At 32.6% G+C, this 15,891-nt stretch overlaps 4 protein-coding genes across 6 annotated transcripts; 2 read left to right on the top strand and 2 right to left on the bottom strand.

Annotated features, from left to right (window-relative positions):
* Nucleotides 1-50: 50 nt before the first annotated feature.
* On the bottom strand, nt 51-1,516 carry LOC107189584 (E3 ubiquitin-protein ligase RNF14-like). The gene is made up of 5 exons (XM_015578144.1): nt 1,070-1,516; nt 706-937; nt 536-609; nt 303-470; nt 51-236 (listed from the first exon to the last, which is right to left on the bottom strand). Exons 1-5 carry the CDS (start codon nt 1,514-1,516, stop codon nt 51-53), a joined length of 1,107 nt encoding a protein of 368 aa, XP_015433630.1.
* A 648-nt stretch (nt 1,517-2,164) lies between these two features.
* On the top strand, nt 2,165-3,958 carry LOC107189626 (delta-aminolevulinic acid dehydratase). Its single transcript, XM_015578195.1, has 5 exons — nt 2,165-2,313; nt 2,608-2,755; nt 2,839-3,058; nt 3,286-3,518; nt 3,603-3,958. The coding sequence occupies exons 1-5, from the start codon at nt 2,192-2,194 to the stop codon at nt 3,888-3,890; spliced, it is 1,011 nt and encodes a 336-aa protein (XP_015433681.1). The 5' UTR covers nt 2,165-2,191; the 3' UTR covers nt 3,891-3,958.
* Nucleotides 3,959-4,706: 748 nt separating this feature from the next.
* LOC107189625 (heat shock 70 kDa protein cognate 3) lies at nt 4,707-8,334 on the top strand. The gene is made up of 6 exons (XM_015578194.1): nt 4,707-4,797; nt 5,371-5,511; nt 5,619-6,039; nt 6,128-6,493; nt 6,571-6,974; nt 7,055-8,334. The coding sequence occupies exons 2-6, from the start codon at nt 5,393-5,395 to the stop codon at nt 7,707-7,709; spliced, it is 1,965 nt and encodes a 654-aa protein (XP_015433680.1). The 5' UTR covers nt 4,707-4,797; nt 5,371-5,392; the 3' UTR covers nt 7,710-8,334.
* Nucleotides 8,335-12,427: 4,093 nt separating this feature from the next.
* On the bottom strand, nt 12,428-15,365 carry LOC107189614 (60 kDa SS-A/Ro ribonucleoprotein-like). 3 transcript variants are annotated; one of them, XM_015578179.1, is made up of 8 exons: nt 15,070-15,365; nt 14,440-14,650; nt 14,016-14,382; nt 13,730-13,941; nt 13,442-13,647; nt 13,252-13,372; nt 12,774-13,180; nt 12,428-12,705 (listed from the first exon to the last, which is right to left on the bottom strand). In XM_015578179.1, exons 2-8 carry the CDS (start codon nt 14,632-14,634, stop codon nt 12,573-12,575), a joined length of 1,641 nt encoding a protein of 546 aa, XP_015433665.1. In that variant the 5' UTR covers nt 14,635-14,650; nt 15,070-15,365; the 3' UTR covers nt 12,428-12,572. The 3 variants fall into 3 exon arrangements, with proteins under 3 accessions (XP_015433665.1, XP_015433664.1, XP_015433666.1); XM_015578178.1 differs by having other exon boundaries at nt 15,134-15,365; XM_015578180.1 differs by having other exon boundaries at nt 14,440-14,647; nt 15,134-15,365.
* Nucleotides 15,366-15,891: the final 526 nt, after the last annotated feature.

Raw genomic sequence — 15,891 nt, 5'->3', positions numbered from 1 at the left:
AATACTTTGTAATTATTTTCATATTACAGAGAAATACTGGCATCTTCTTATTAGTCAAATAAGCGTTTATAACATCCACTCTCTAATGATGAAAAGTGATCATATGCATTTCTTGTAGTGATCAGTACTCCACACAACCAGCAGATATAAGCTTTGCAGTGAATGCATGTCAGTTTATTACACCCATCCATTTTTTCAATCATAGTGTTACAATTTGGACAAGGTTTAGCATTTCTCTGTGAATAAAATTATTATGAGATGATGCCTAATGTTGTCTCACATATTTGCAAATAGAAGAATACTTTTAAATACTCCTCTGTTAAATGTTTCTCTACAACTATCTGTATCTGTTTCCTACCATACTTCTTTGCTAAGAATTGTCTTTGAAATTTATTACTACTTTCATATTTGTTAATTAACTGTTTCATACTATGTGATGTCATGTCACATGGTGTAGCTCCATGATAACCCTAATACACAATGCATTGAAAAGAATTGATCTCAATCTGTTTGACAAGAAAATATAAATACGCACCTTATAACAATAACTACAAAAAGTATAATCACATTTATAACATATAGCGAATGTGTCATCAGTATATTTTATAACTGGACATTGACATAAAATTCGTGGACAATAAATTACATTTTTCATACTACGTAATGTTATATGTAACAATGAGTCTTCGTATTTGGAAAATAAACCTGAACATAAACTCTTGATTTCATTGTATGTAATAACACAATTGCAATTTAAAACAGGGCATATCATATCATTTATAGCATTTTCATTCAGTTTTAGAGTAATGAATGTCTGCATACATTGTCCACAATAAATATGACCACAATTTTCAAGTTTTATGCATGTTTTTCCAGAATGTAGTTCAAAACATATTATGCACGTATAATAATTTTGTTCAAATACAATTTGACATTGCTGATTATGGTAATTCATTAACAATTGGACTGGATCAGAAAATATTATACTGAATATAGCTCTTCCATCATTTTGAAACATTAAACTTGAATTAAAATAACTTGATACATTGTAATATATAAAATACAGAAATGAAATGTCTAATATGTTTTGAATTTGAAGAAAATCAAGAAGATCGTTTCTTAAAAACTCAAACCATTGATATAAAATTTCTTGTTCTTTGTTAATTAGCCACATTTCATCTAATTTTTGGCATATAAAAGATATTCTCCAAGGAGAGAGCCATGATACTGTAATAGAATATTTGGGTGGATTTGTAAAAGGATATTCATCTGGAAGTTCTATGTACATTCTTATTGGAGGTATATATTTAATGAGACATTTAGAAGTGGAACAATTGGTTTCGTTATTTTCATTGACATTTTGAAGCTTTAGTAAGCCATCTCGAACTTCAGGAAAGATGTTATAATAACACTGTATTGTTGTACGTTTGATATAAGAAAATTCTTTAGAACTGTAGATATTGGAGAGTGCTAACACTTCATTTTCTTGTCGATCATTATTTACTCTTCGTGACATTTTTAAGAAACGCATAAATCGATTACTTATTACTGTTAATACTGTTATTAGTTATTACCACTGAACTCTATACTATCTAGAATGCGCACTTCGGCCATATGCAATGGCGCGATATTATGAAGTAATATTTATTATTTATAAATCGTTGACCGGGTCGTAAATATTTAAAATCTAAATTATTAACGTAATCGTTTTATCAGATATTTAAACCAATTCAAACGCGGAGAATTTGTTAATGATGATTCATTGCGATTTTCTAATACAACATACCTATAGGTTCTCATTTTTTTGCAGTATCATCCTGATATACAATTACAATTACGTAGACAAGCCTTCAAAAAAGATACGTATCTGTTTCGTACTGATAAAAAATTAGATATATCGTGTAGACGCCTTCTTTTCTATAAGCCATAAAGAACTAAAACAAAGTTCTTGTTTGTTTCAATTGGAATACAGGTAATAAAATCGTACAATGGAACTTTATCTGTTCGATTTTAATCTCTTAATTGTTGAAATTCGTTATGGGTAATTAGAATGTAAGATCAATAAAGTATAATGATGTTTTAAGAATACTATTTATTATTGAAAGAGAACTTTGTAAATGTATACAGTACATCTTTATATAATAGCGAAAATAGAACGAACAGGTAGTACGATTTAAGAAAATTTCGGAAAATGGCAGAGGTTGTCGCAAAACATACTCTTCACAGTGGCATTTTTCATCCTTTACTGCGGCAATGGCAATCACCAAATGTTGAGATTACTGTTAATAATCTTATGTATCCAATTTTTATTTTGTAAGTCTAATTTATAACCTACCGTTTGAATTATGTTTACAGTATCCCTGCATACATTCAGTATATTCAAATCTATGTGTATATAATCAGACTTTATTAGAGTTTCATTACAAAATAATACTAAATGAAATTAATAAAAAGACATTATAGTGATTTGATTTTAAAAAAAATTGATTAAAAAATATTACATATGAATGTTTGAGCAAAGATTATTAAGACTTTTAGCTATAAACAATAGAAATAGTTAAAAACACTTCATTGTTTTCAAGATAACACAGATTCTTTATTTTTCAGAGATGAGGAAGATGCTAAAGATCCAATTGCTAGTATGCCAGGTGTTTATAGATATGGAGTTAATCAATTACATAAAATGTTGCAACCATTGGTATCAAAAGGATTACAGTCAATATTATTGTTTGGAGTATCAAAACACTTGAAGAAGGTAAATCCTATATAAGACGTGGGATTATCTAAAAATGTTAATAGTAATACATGTAGGATTATTTAAAAATGCATTCCCAATAGGATCATGTTGGAAGTAATGCAGATAGTGCACAAAATCCAATTGTTCAAGCTGTGCCTTTAATAAGACAATGGTTTCCAGATTTATTGATAGCATGTGATGTTTGTTTATGTCCTTACACAGTTCATGGACACTGTGGAATTATAAATGAGGATGGAACCATCAATAATAAAGCTAGTATTACAAGAATTTCAGAAATTGCCCTTGCATATGCAAAGGCTGGTGAGATTGCCTTTTTCTGTAAATGAATATATAATAACACTGATCCTTTCGCTGCTGCAGGTGCATGATGAGGAGTGTTTACATGTATGGTCACTAATTATTTCTACTATGAATTTTTAAATCTCTTTGCAAATGAGTACCAACTTCTTGAGGAAATGGATTTGTACCTTCAGCAGTGAAATGGTTAAATATTATTAATTTACCATTCATAAAACTATATAAAACAGGAGCACAAATTGTGGCCCCATCTGACATGATGGATGGAAGAATAGGTGTAATAAAACAACGATTGGCAGCAGCTGGATTATCAAACAAAGTTGCAGTTTTATCTTATGCTGTCAAATTTGCATCAGGCTTCTATGGCCCTTTCAGAGATGCATCACAATCAACACCTCAATTTGGGGATAGAAAATGTTATCAATTACCTCCAGGAAGTAATGGATTAGCTGCCAGAGCTGCTGTTAGTATTTTATTTTTTACTTTTTATAAATTCATTTATGTTTTCAATGAATTAAATTTACTTGTGTTTACATATATTTTTAAGGCTAGAGATGTTTCTGAAGGAGCTGATATGCTTATGGTGAAACCAGGTCTAGCGTATTTGGATGTTGTTAGGCACACAAAGGATTCACATCCGGAATATCCAATGTTTGTTTATCAGGTTTCAGGAGAATATGCTATGCTTTATCATGGGGCTCAGAATGGTGCAATCAATTTAAAGAACGTGTTAAATGAAGTTCTTCTATCTATGAGAAGAGCAGGGGCTGATTGTATTATAACATATTTTACACCATTAATTTTAGATATGTTGCAACCAAAAAGCAAGTATTAAGGTGTTCCATGTAAAACATACTTAACATGTACATATATCAGGGTGTTTGACATTTTAAATAAATACACTATGACTATGAATCCATTCTTATTATATTCTCTAAACTCTAAACAATTGTACAAGAGTTAGATTTGAAAATTTTATATTTAAAAAGGTGACTAAAAGTGTACTAAGACAAAAAGCACTAAATCTAAAAACTATCCTGTTAATCGAAGCTCAAACGAAGTCCCACTAGATTCTGTTCAATTCTGTTGCATCAGAACTATGAAAGCTAGGGTTCTAATGGACACTTGTTGAATCAAACAAAAATCAATTTTTGTTCAACTTGATAGAAACAATGGATAAATTCAATGATTTTTTTTCTTGTCGATTTAGTACAATTTTAACGAATTAATTGTTTAAGTATATACATATGAAAAAGTCATCCTTAATTGAAATTAAATGATGTAAGAAGCATGACAATTACAATTATAATTTTGTTGAAAAGCTAATGTACGCGATAGTGTTCTTTTTATAGGTGGATAAATGTTTTTTTGTGAATGTCGACAAAGTATCACAAATATTATTGTGTGTTACGTGAGCTCTTTTCCCTTTTCCCAGCATCAGTTCGTTCCAATGGTAAATGTACTCGAAATTTCCAGAATACGATACCGTTGTGACGTGGGCCTATCAATAGTAGCCAACTGTAAACACATTGACCAATCAGCGTCTAGTATTCCATTAGAACGGACCCTTTGTAACCAATCAACAGAGGCCACGACGAAATCTTTTCGTTAATATCCCGGCACTGAGAACGGTTTGTAGCAGTCACTTCTGATTATTCCTGTTGTACGTTAGAGTTGCGTTAAAGTGAAACATTTTTTATTCAGAAGAAAAGAAACTCAGGGCACATACGATTCTTGATCTGGTATGTATTCAATAGAACAAGCATTTATTAAGTTTACTTAATAGTATTAAATTACAGTAGATCATACTTAAGATTTCATCGAGCGTCGACAATAGGTACTTAGTTATCTGCCACGTCTCGCTAAAAAGGGTGTAATATGTTCAAAATACGTTCTATTCAAGTTCAATTTTTCCTTTCTTTACTTTCATAAAAAGTGCTACATGTAATTCTTCTATTGGTTGCATAGTTTTCTGATAATATTTGCAAAATATCGTCAACTTATTTCGTACGTTTCCATACGTACTTAAATACCTGTTTGTCGAAATGTTGTATTATGTCGTCAACCGATCATTTATGTTCAAATCATTATTCTTATTTGTCCCGTTCGTTCCTGTGGAACTAATCCTGTTATATTGTTAAATATTTTTATACAGTTTTTGCAAACTTTTGTGGTTTTATATACTAGTACTAGAATCTTCTATGGATTTTATTTTTATTTTATTTACAATGTTTGTAAAACTCAAGTATTTTATAGAATATAGTATAGTTATTTATGTCATACATAACATTTATTCTTGATTTTTAATTTTATAGGATTATCTTTACATAAAGAAGAATGAAGGGAGGAGCACTAATTTTATTGGGCTTAATAGCCCTGGTTTATGCCAAGGATGAAAAGGGAAAAGAAGATATTGGAACTGTTATTGGAATTGATTTGGGCACAACATACTCTTGGTAAATAAAAATTAAAATACTATTTTATGCAAAATAACATTTAACAAAGACTTTTTTAAGACTCTTGGTCGCAGAAAAATTTTTTATCAAATATTTGATTGTTTTAGTGTTGGTGTTTATAAGAATGGAAGAGCAGAAATCATAGCTAATGATCAAGGAAACAGAATCACACCTTCTTATGTGGCATTCACTGCTGATGGTGAACGTTTAATTGGAGATGCTGCAAAGAATCAGTTGACCACAAATCCGGAAAATACTGTTTTTGATGCCAAACGGTTAATTGGTAGAGAATGGTCTGATGTTACTGTACAACATGATATCAAGTTCTTCCCATTTAAAGTAATTGAAAAGAACAGCAAACCACATATAAGAGTATTAGTCAGTGGTGAAGAGAAAATCTTTACACCTGAAGAAATCTCTGCTATGGTTCTTGGTAAAATGAAGGAAACTGCAGAGGCATACTTAGGGAAAAAAGTTACTCATGCTGTTGTCACAGTACCAGCTTACTTCAATGATGCTCAAAGACAAGTAAGCAATAAGTACAAACGTTTAACAATCAGAATTTTATAGATTCAATCTAAGGACATATATTGATCTATCTGTTACTTTTGTTTAGGCTACTAAGGATGCAGGAACTATTTCTGGTCTTGTAGTCATGAGAATTATTAACGAACCAACAGCTGCTGCAATTGCTTACGGCTTAGACAAAAAGGATGGAGAAAAGAATGTTTTGGTCTTTGATTTGGGTGGTGGTACTTTCGATGTGAGTTTGCTCACAATTGACAATGGAGTGTTTGAAGTTGTGGCAACTAATGGAGATACTCACTTGGGTGGTGAAGATTTTGATCAACGTGTAATGGATCATTTCATCAAGCTATACAAAAAGAAGAAGGGCAAGGACATTCGTAAAGACAGCAGAGCATTGCAGAAACTGCGTCGTGAAGTTGAAAAAGCTAAGAGAGCACTCAGTGTTAGCCACCAAGTATGTATAAACATCTCTCTGATATTGCTTTATTTGGAACGAACAAAACTAATGTATGTGTTGATATTTTTTTACAGGTGAGGATCGAAATTGAATCGTTCTTCGAAGGTGAAGACTTTTCAGAAACTTTGACGCGTGCCAAATTTGAAGAGTTGAACATGGATCTTTTCCGAAGTACTTTGAAGCCTGTACAGAAAGTTTTAGAGGACTCTGACATGAACAAGAAGGATGTGGATGAAATTGTGCTTGTTGGCGGATCTACTAGAATTCCCAAAGTTCAACAATTAGTCAAGGAATTTTTTGGTGGCAAAGAACCATCTCGGGGAATTAATCCTGATGAAGCTGTTGCTTATGGTGCTGCAGTTCAGGCAGGTGTACTCTCTGGAGAGCAAGATACGGATGCCATTGTGCTTTTGGATGTTAATCCTCTTACTATGGGTATTGAAACTGTTGGAGGTGTAATGACTAAACTTATTCCGAGGTAAGAATATGTTCTCTGTTCGCGCTGGTTTCATTGAAAACATTTGTACATAACAATATATATTTTCCTTATGCTTGTAGAAATACTGTAATTCCGACCAAGAAATCTCAAATCTTTTCTACTGCAACGGATAACCAGCACACAGTCACTATTCAAGTATACGAAGGTGAACGTCCGATGACGAAAGACAATCATTTACTTGGTAAATTCGATCTGACCGGAATCCCGCCGGCACCCCGAGGAATACCACAGATTGAGGTAACATTCGAGATCGATGCTAACGGTATTCTTCAAGTATCCGCTGAAGATAAAGGAACAGGCAACCGTGAAAAGATCGTCATCACCAATGATCAAAATAGACTTACTCCTGATGATATCGAGAGGATGATCAAAGACGCCGAGAAATTCGCGGCCGATGATAAGAAATTAAAGGAACGAGTAGAGGCGCGTAACGAACTCGAATCGTATGCTTATGCCCTGAAGAATCAATTGGCCGACAAAGAAAAACTTGGCTCGAAAGTCAGCGATTCGGATAAGACCAAGATGGAAGAAGCTATCGATGAGAAGATCAAATGGTTGGAAGATAACCAAGACACCGATCCGGAAGAATACAAAAGACAGAAGAAAGAGCTTAGCGATATTGTTCAGCCTATAATTGCTAAACTGTATCAAGGTGCAGGCGGTGGTGTTCCACCAACCGGTGGAGAGGAGGATGATCTAAAGGATGAACTTTAACCATAAATTCATCAGTGTATACGTTCGTCCTAATTTAGACTGAATTTTCACAGTTTCTTATGCGAATGCTGCAGAGATACAACCACGTCGTTGATACGTCGAGTATAAGAAAAAGACTGATCGACGAACGTTCGTTATAATACATTCAGTTGCGTCAGAACTAAACGGTACACGGTTGTGATGTTCACACCGTGTAGGGGCTCTGTAATGTATTTTGCCACGTAACATAACGGTCTTGATCTTCTCCGTAAAAAAAAGGAAGGTACACTTAATGGAAACATCTTTTACTGTTGAGAATAACTTCCTCTAATTTTCGATTAAGACTATACGCGTTAATTTATTTTACTTAATTGTTTTGTATGTTCCATTACACACACACATATATATATATATATATAAATATATATATATACATATATTATCGAATAAACAGTTGTGTAACTCGCGTTCCAGGATATGCAACGTGCGCGTGAATTAGAATGATTGTTTGTGCAATGGCGACGTTACTTGTGCCTATTACTGCCTGTGGGAAAACTATATCGTACTATGTACAATGTAGTCTGTATGAGTGGATGTCATATATATCAGTCACACCAAAATAAACATTTTTTCAGTAAATCATAAACATCGTTCAACTGCATTTATTGCATTTAGTGAGAAAACGATTCCACTTGTCTGGAAATCATTAAATGTTTACGAAAGAAAATAAGTATATTCTTGCAGTGGATTTGAAACAAATTTTATTTGTAGATACAGTTTGATCGTGTAACAAAAAACAGTTCAAAATTTATAGAGAGGATTAATTCTTCATACCTTTAGTTGTCTATTGTACTTATTTTATCGAAATATAATATCAACAGACGCAATAATAGTAATATAAAGTATTATTTTTTTTTTCTTTTCTTTTTGTATAACTTACTGATATTCTGTTCGTCCAAAGTGATTTAATCACTAAATACATCTTTAGTCATGGTACAAAAATAACATCGGAATCCCGTTAACAGTTACTTTCTATATCGGCATTCGTATTGCTGTGAATCTTTTGCATGAATCATCGCTTTTGGTGCCGCATATTTTTTATATCGACAGTTTACAAAAGTAACATCTTTTGAAACAGAATCAGTAATGTCATTAATACTAGACTTGATTTACAAACGCAACTAAGCAAAAGGATCGACGAGATATCTCTTTTACTTTATTGTGTTTTAGTTCTCGTGTGTCGAGTACTTTCTTTGTCGAATCATAAAAGAGTAAGGCCGGAAGTGTAGGCATTCTAATCGGGTCAATTTCGAAATGTCATTTCTTTTGCGAGCATAATTAGTGCAACCCCGTTACGTATTTCTACTGATACTGAAAATTAGGTCCAGATATTTGGTTACTCGTTTGTACATTAAAATTTACTATAAGTCTCTTCTTTCATTTCGGCATTGCTTCGAGCATTTATAATAGACGGACGTTGAGCATTCTTTTCGTGGATGTTGAAACGGCAATGCACTAATAATGCGACTTACAAGTTTTCTTTCCCCAAAATTGAATCCCCCATAATCCTAAGGAACATCTTTTCATAATCCGATAATCAATGGACGATTCCCCTCGAATACGCATCGGTAAGTGAAAGGATCTACGATTCTTGAACGACGTCAAACACCTTTGCTCCAGAAACTAAAGAATCCTTCATAATTAGGACGCTAATCTTTTCTTTAGATCGCATTACAAAACTGCAACGCGCGATCAAGAAGACGAAGTGTCGATACTTTGTGTCGATGGTATAACTTAATCCTTATTTACGTCACGTACTACGCTTGATGCGGAATTTTTTTCTTTCCATTTTTCATCTTCTCACGGTAGTCTTGTTTTACCTTTCTCTAATCTTTTTAACTAGTATGAACACATTCAACATATTGTATATTACCATTTCAATTCGACAGATTACCGCAACCTGAAATCAGTGGACTTTGATGAGGGAACCGTAGCAGTACAGATTTTGCTTCGGTTGCCTCTCTGTGTCTTCCCGGCCATTCCGTATCCTTTTTTTTATTTTTTCTTTTTTAACATATTTGGACGTATTCTTACATATTACGATCGAATAGAAATTTCTATTGATTTCGATGAAATTCCAAACGCTTTACAAACTTTCCGGATGTTAAAAGCAATACATGTATAAATATATACTTCGAATACTGAACTTTTTTCGCCACCAGATTGACAGATTTAGTACCGTTGTTATGTCAATGAAAAATTATCGTATTAAAGTATTGACAAATTGGTAGCTAAAACATGACAGTGGCAATACATAATTTAAAATTATGTACGTTCGTTAAAAGCATTAAAAATAAATTGGTTCCTTTTCGATCGTTCGGTAATAGCATATATGGGTGTCCCATTGATGACCTTGAGAGCTCAAAAATTAAAGAAAAATACGACCATGAACGACAGTTACCCTCTTAAAGGAAACAAATATTCTAATGAAATATTAAATCAAGTTTTCGAACAAGGAAATGATCAAAATAGTCATGACAAATGGGACATCCTAATTATTAAGCTACTATATGCGATATCAGTGAATACAATAAGCTACAAATACAGATGTAGCGTAGATTCTATTACCCTTAATGAGTAAAGATAGTAACTAGATGCGCGACTCTAAAAATAGCCCTCGAAAAAAATCATTTTACCATCTTCTTCGTTTTGTTTCACACAATCTAGTCATTCGTTACACATGTATAAGGTATGAGGAAAAATTTCTTTAAAAAATACTATTACATACTTTCGATAACTTATCGTTCATAGAATTTCTTTACAAAGCGTCGCGCATACTAAGATTAAAGATTACATGGTGAAATTACATTCGAAGAATTGTAACCCCTGGTATAGTCGGTGAAAGTTATACAGTATAAAGAAATTACAGGATCCGAAGTGTAAGAATTGTTGAAAAGTACTTATCATACATTCTTTTGTTATTTGATTAAATCTTACGAAATTCGCACCATATCGTTTCCACCGACTATAGTCTTTTAGCAACGCGCATATGTAACGCTTAATATATTTCATATTATGAAATGTGATTCGTTTTGAATTTTCTTTTTTCTCTATGGGAAATTAAAATGCCACTACACTCTATACTCTATATGTACGTATTCATCTAGATGCGTGTATGATTATATTAAGATTAGTAATATACGATCGCTATCGATCCATGAATTACCGAGCAGGCTGCAAAGAACACGTGAACATTAAGCCCTTAATTTAAAGATTTGTCAGACCTGAGAATTCCATCCACGCTGTTACTTTTTAGCGATTTGTGTCTTAAGGGAGAGCATACTTCTCGCTTTCGAAACCAAAGGTTTTTTCGTGATGGTAATCCAAGGATCGAAAAAGAATTAAAGTTATCTCTGGATACTGTCGCACGTTTTTTTCTAACAAGAAAACAGAAATTTGTTCCGCTAATAGGTATAGATACTAGTCAATAAATGAAACAGACACTTGGTGCGCCCCTGGCCACATTTACTTATCCTTTCACCTAGTTTGAACAATAACAATGTAGTTTGTATCACAGTATTAGTTCAGTAATGTATTTAGTATTTGTCGTATTCACTTTGGATATGGCAAATATGAAATATAACAGTAAAATTATACTAATGTAAGTCTATATTCTTTGGGGCTAAATGCATATCACAGTGGGAAATTTTTCAACATTTTACTCGTTTTTTTTTTCGTCTTTAAATTCTTATTCGAATTGCCAGAAGCGCACCAGTTCCAGAAATGTATCATCTTAAAAATCACATTAGATCTATGTACCTTCTTAAAGATATTACTGAAAGCTTTACCGCCAACCAGTGGAATTAAGCAGGCAATAGTATTAAAGTAAACGTACGTTTTACCATTAGTTAAAAATGCACCTTAGGTTCCCTTAGGTACTTATGCGTATCTAATATGCAGTCTTATTCTAATTTTTTTTTTTAGCTGCGCGACTGACCTTATAAAATGGAAAGCGTCAAATCAGTAAACGTGTATCTATTTGTAAATGATACCAAGTGGTCCATAGTCATTTCAAACGTTTTCCTTTATCTAATCAAATGATCGATCACAGACGTATCACATTCATTTACTCTTCAGTTATTGGTTTGTTCGATTGGTATGCCATTCGTTTAAATAAATATTTACAAACTTCATTGGACCACTTCATAGAACACAAATGAAATTACTATCAAATGTTACACAGCTCACCCTAAACGCTAAAAACATGCAGTAAATATTATTGAATAACATTGATGTGTTAGTATCAATATGAGATAATTATAATAATAGAAATTAGTAGTGAATAATTAGTGCCGAAATATTCTTTCTCACGATACACTGAACATAAGTAAAAAAAAAAGAATGAGGACATTAGTAATTTCTTATGTTTATGATTTTGTACTAAAATTGAATGTATAATGTCGCTTGATCATAACACGGAAAAAAACATTCTAGGCTAAACAATTTTCTCGGCACTGATTAAGAATTAATTTTCATCCTTAAACATTTGAAAATTTCCATATAATTGTTTAATGATAGTCTCGTTCATTTTAATAATAGAGGTTCGACACATATGAAAGTGAGAGACTCAATTTAGCTCTGGATTAGAGTATCTTATAAAACGTTGTTAACTGATTATTCGATAGGTATCAAATTACCAACATTCAAAGATTATTGTAAACTAATTTTTTACTGGCCTGATTGTAATAGTTTGAATAGTTAAAATATTTACTAATTGACGATGTCATAAAAAATGATGTGAATCGAGTTATTATCGTTTTAAAAGCGTAATAATTGATCAGCTAGTACTGGTTGCCAAAGAAATAATTGCTATACATGCAGCAATTAAAAGAGTGATTTCGCGAAAGCTTGTATAATCACTGGAACGCTGGCATCGAAACCATTAACTGTTAAGATACTATTGTCTCGTTTTTCCTTGCGGTAACTTGAAGAAGAACATACAGCACAATTTATTAATCTGGAAATTAATAAAAAATAAAACACTGTCAAGCGGTCCTGACTGAAAACGTAATTTAGAAAACTCACTTTGTATTTGGAAGTTTAAGTTGTAATCTGTATGCCTGAAGAGATTCTTTGGAATTATCAGATTTTTCGAATACTTGATCCACGACGTTAATGAATACGTCATATTCATTATTGTGATGTGCAGCCCACGACATTGGTTTACCCAAATTCACATTTCCAACAGGCGTCTGCTGTAATTTCCTCATAGCTTGGTTGAATGATGCAGTTTTATCAATCTTGACAATATGAACTCCAACGTTTTTAAATGTTGCAACGGTGACATTCTCCTCACTGCGAAGAAGTGCAAGTGCAATCATGCATCCTGCTTCTGCACCAAGGACATTACCAGAGCGCCAGGTGTGTGTTTCTAACATCCCTTTATTCATTTTAATTGTTACCATATAACGTAAACCCGTTGGTTGGATGTGCTGTTATGAATATAGAATATTATAAATCGGCGAAATAAAAAGAATAATGTGAAATGACTATTCATACTCACTTGAAATGAAAGATTTAACATTTTATAAAGAGCATCGATAATTTTAGAATTTGGTTTAGGTGGAGCTGGTAAAGATTTAATAAACTGCTCTTTGATTTTCCGTTTCTCATAAGTCAGTGACCTTGAAAAGGATTGTATATTAATGGATCGTACTGATTACTTATTGTTTTTCTTATCACTTATTACCTACTTTCCAGAGTTTTCGTAGTCTCTTATTGTAACTAATACTAAAGCTGGGTGAACCTTGTCTCTGGTAATATTTTCTTCGTTAGTGATTTGATCTATCACTTTAGAAACTGTCAATGAGTTTGGTTTCAGTAATTCAAGATTATGAATTCTTTGTAGATTAGTCAAAAGTAATTTTAAATTCATTGACGGTATCAATGCATTCCAAACCTAAAAATTATATTACACTTATAGATTGTATACATACACTTAAAAATTGTGAAGGTAAAATTATTCTATCTGTGTACTTTACTTCTTTAGACTTTAGCAAATGTCCAGGTACATGATCCAATGTTAATTTATGAATTTCCAAAAGACCCGCTGCTCGAACTTCATCTGTGCAGTGTTTAAAGTCTTCAACATTTTTAATGTATTGTACTATTTCTGTAAATGGGGAATCTTCTCCATATATTTTTTCAATTTCTTCTAAACCATGCACTACATACTTGAGGACCACTTCTACTCCTGTTTAACAGTAGACTGTTTAATAAAAATACGTGATTATTTGTCTGCTGATTACATTTGAATGTAATAAGTACCAGGGTTATTGGGTACAGGGTGTGACAACTTTATAATATCTTTATGCTTCCAACCATATCTGCCTTTGTACCTTGTGACACATTTAGCTAGTTCCATTGGAGGCTTGGATAAATACCAGTTATTTGTAGCTTTTCTTAAACCTTGACCCCATCCATGTTTTGAACTACCAGATGGATCCAGTTGTTTTTGCTTGCTTATTTTGGAAGTGAATTTTATAAACAAAATGAAATATTGTGGCAATGCACAGATTTTATTCACAGCTGCATATGCTGCATGTCGTAAACTCTCACTTTTCATTTGCCTACAGCAAACAGCAAGAGCAAATACCAGTGTCTCTGGATTTGGAACAAGATTGCTTTCAAACGCCTACAAACAAATAATAATAAATATTAAATACTTTGATCAGTCACCATAAAATTTTACCTTTGTGATTATTTGAACTGGTAACAATTGCTTCTCCAAATCTTCAGCCAATTCTTCTATGGATGGAACATTTTTAGCAAAAAAATAATTATGATTAAACCAATTGCCTGGATGATAATCTGGATATTCTTTTCCAACATAAAGAAATTGTGATAGTCGTGTTTCAGGATCATTTGGATCCAGATCTACTGCCATTTCTCAATGCACACTGCTGAAAAGTTATTACACACAATTACTATGAAACAATATAAAGATTCATATGTACATTGAACAACTACGAATAGTTTTGTACTTAAAACATTGCACAATGTTTGAGTATTAATTGTTGTAATCACTTTTAAAAAGATTTGGAGGGGCAATAACAAGTATGTTACATTCACTGAACATATACTTTTACAAGCACATTGAAACACACACAAGTTTATATACATATGTCTGATATATTACTATAAAAATTCAGGACAATTCACGATAAAATATCTGTGATCTTTTTATAGACACGTATGTATATAGACACAATTTAATACACCGTGTAGGTAATTCTAAATCGGCAACGTTTACAGGATATGCTGGTTGATGCTGCTAATCAGTGCAGTCTGTCGGAATATGCATACATTCGATTCTTATTACCTTGTGTTAATTGAAAGGACAACAATGCGAAACACAACCATACAGAAGGACGTTTGTAACGTACAAAAAAGCACTGACGAAAAAAGTTATGCGGCCTGCAGTTTCTCGGGTCAAAAAGTAAAAGCTCATTGACCCCTAGAAAGACACTAATGTTTTAACAGTAAGATGATCTTAATCTTTGTCCAAGTCAAATAATTTTCATTCGCGTGAGATCTTTTCAATTTATTTCATTTCTTTAGTAAGACATTCAGTAGATCCTTAAATATCTTTAAAATGATTTTTTAGTAGTGAATAATCGCTGCATGCGCACGCGTTTAATGTTTTCTTATACAAGGTACTAGAGATGGCGTGAACTGCTACTTGTGAATCACTCGTAATTCGATCACGTTCGTTCCGAATCACGGTGATTTTTTACAGTGATTCGTGATTTCTCGTGATCGTTTCTGATTGGTGGAGAAACCTAACAGTTCTTTACATGCAACACATAATCTGTATATTTTATATTAACGACATCAAAACAAAAAGAATAAGTAGAAACAAGGAAGAATAATGAATAAATTAATGATTATAAATTATAACTACATGTTACCTATGTAGCAAATCATTTTTTTAGAATTTCTTGTTTTTTCTACTGATGTTCACAAACACGAATAGTAATGTAATTATCGTAAAATCATATTGAATACGTTTTTCTGTTTAAAGATCAAGGACTTACGATCGCAGTGAGCAAATTCACCCAAGATAGAAAAATCGCAATCACGGTTGTGAATGAAGTTAAATCACGACCGTGATCGTGATTCGGCGATCACTGTGATAAATCAC

The sequence above is a fragment of the Dufourea novaeangliae genome, unplaced genomic scaffold (assembly GCF_001272555.1).
Source record: "Dufourea novaeangliae isolate 0120121106 unplaced genomic scaffold, ASM127255v1 scaffold165, whole genome shotgun sequence".
Taxonomy (NCBI): domain Eukaryota; kingdom Metazoa; phylum Arthropoda; class Insecta; order Hymenoptera; family Halictidae; genus Dufourea; species Dufourea novaeangliae.
Note: the sequence above shows the minus strand (reverse complement) of the source record. Positions and strands in the feature narration are given on the sequence as shown.

Excerpts from the sequence above, each read along its gene's own strand:
- LOC107189584 (XM_015578144.1), bottom strand. The coding sequence starts at position 1,516 with ATGTCACGAAGAGTAAATAATGATCGACAAGAAAATGAAGTGTTAGCA. Across the intron at positions 938-1,069 it reads AAAACATATTAGACATTTCA|CAATGTCAAATTGTATTTGA; the intron begins TTTCTGTATTTT and ends TACCATAATCAG. Across the intron at positions 471-535 it reads TTTGTAGTTATTGTTATAAG|GGTTATCATGGAGCTACACC; the intron begins GTGCGTATTTAT and ends ATTGTGTATTAG.
- LOC107189626 (XM_015578195.1), top strand. The coding sequence starts at position 2,192 with ATGGCAGAGGTTGTCGCAAAACATACTCTTCACAGTGGCATTTTTCAT. Across the intron at positions 2,314-2,607 it reads ATGTATCCAATTTTTATTTT|AGATGAGGAAGATGCTAAAG; the intron begins GTAAGTCTAATT and ends TTTATTTTTCAG. Across the intron at positions 3,519-3,602 it reads GATTAGCTGCCAGAGCTGCT|GCTAGAGATGTTTCTGAAGG; the intron begins GTTAGTATTTTA and ends TATATTTTTAAG.
- LOC107189625 (XM_015578194.1), top strand. The coding sequence starts at position 5,393 with ATGAAGGGAGGAGCACTAATTTTATTGGGCTTAATAGCCCTGGTTTAT. Across the intron at positions 6,040-6,127 it reads TCAATGATGCTCAAAGACAA|GCTACTAAGGATGCAGGAAC; the intron begins GTAAGCAATAAG and ends ACTTTTGTTTAG. Across the intron at positions 6,975-7,054 it reads ATGACTAAACTTATTCCGAG|AAATACTGTAATTCCGACCA; the intron begins GTAAGAATATGT and ends TTATGCTTGTAG.
- LOC107189614 (XM_015578179.1), bottom strand. The coding sequence starts at position 14,634 with ATGGCAGTAGATCTGGATCCAAATGATCCTGAAACACGACTATCACAA. Across the intron at positions 14,383-14,439 it reads CAGTTCAAATAATCACAAAG|GCGTTTGAAAGCAATCTTGT; the intron begins GTAAAATTTTAT and ends ATTTGTTTGTAG. Across the intron at positions 13,942-14,015 it reads CCCTGTACCCAATAACCCTG|GAGTAGAAGTGGTCCTCAAG; the intron begins GTACTTATTACA and ends ACTGTTAAACAG.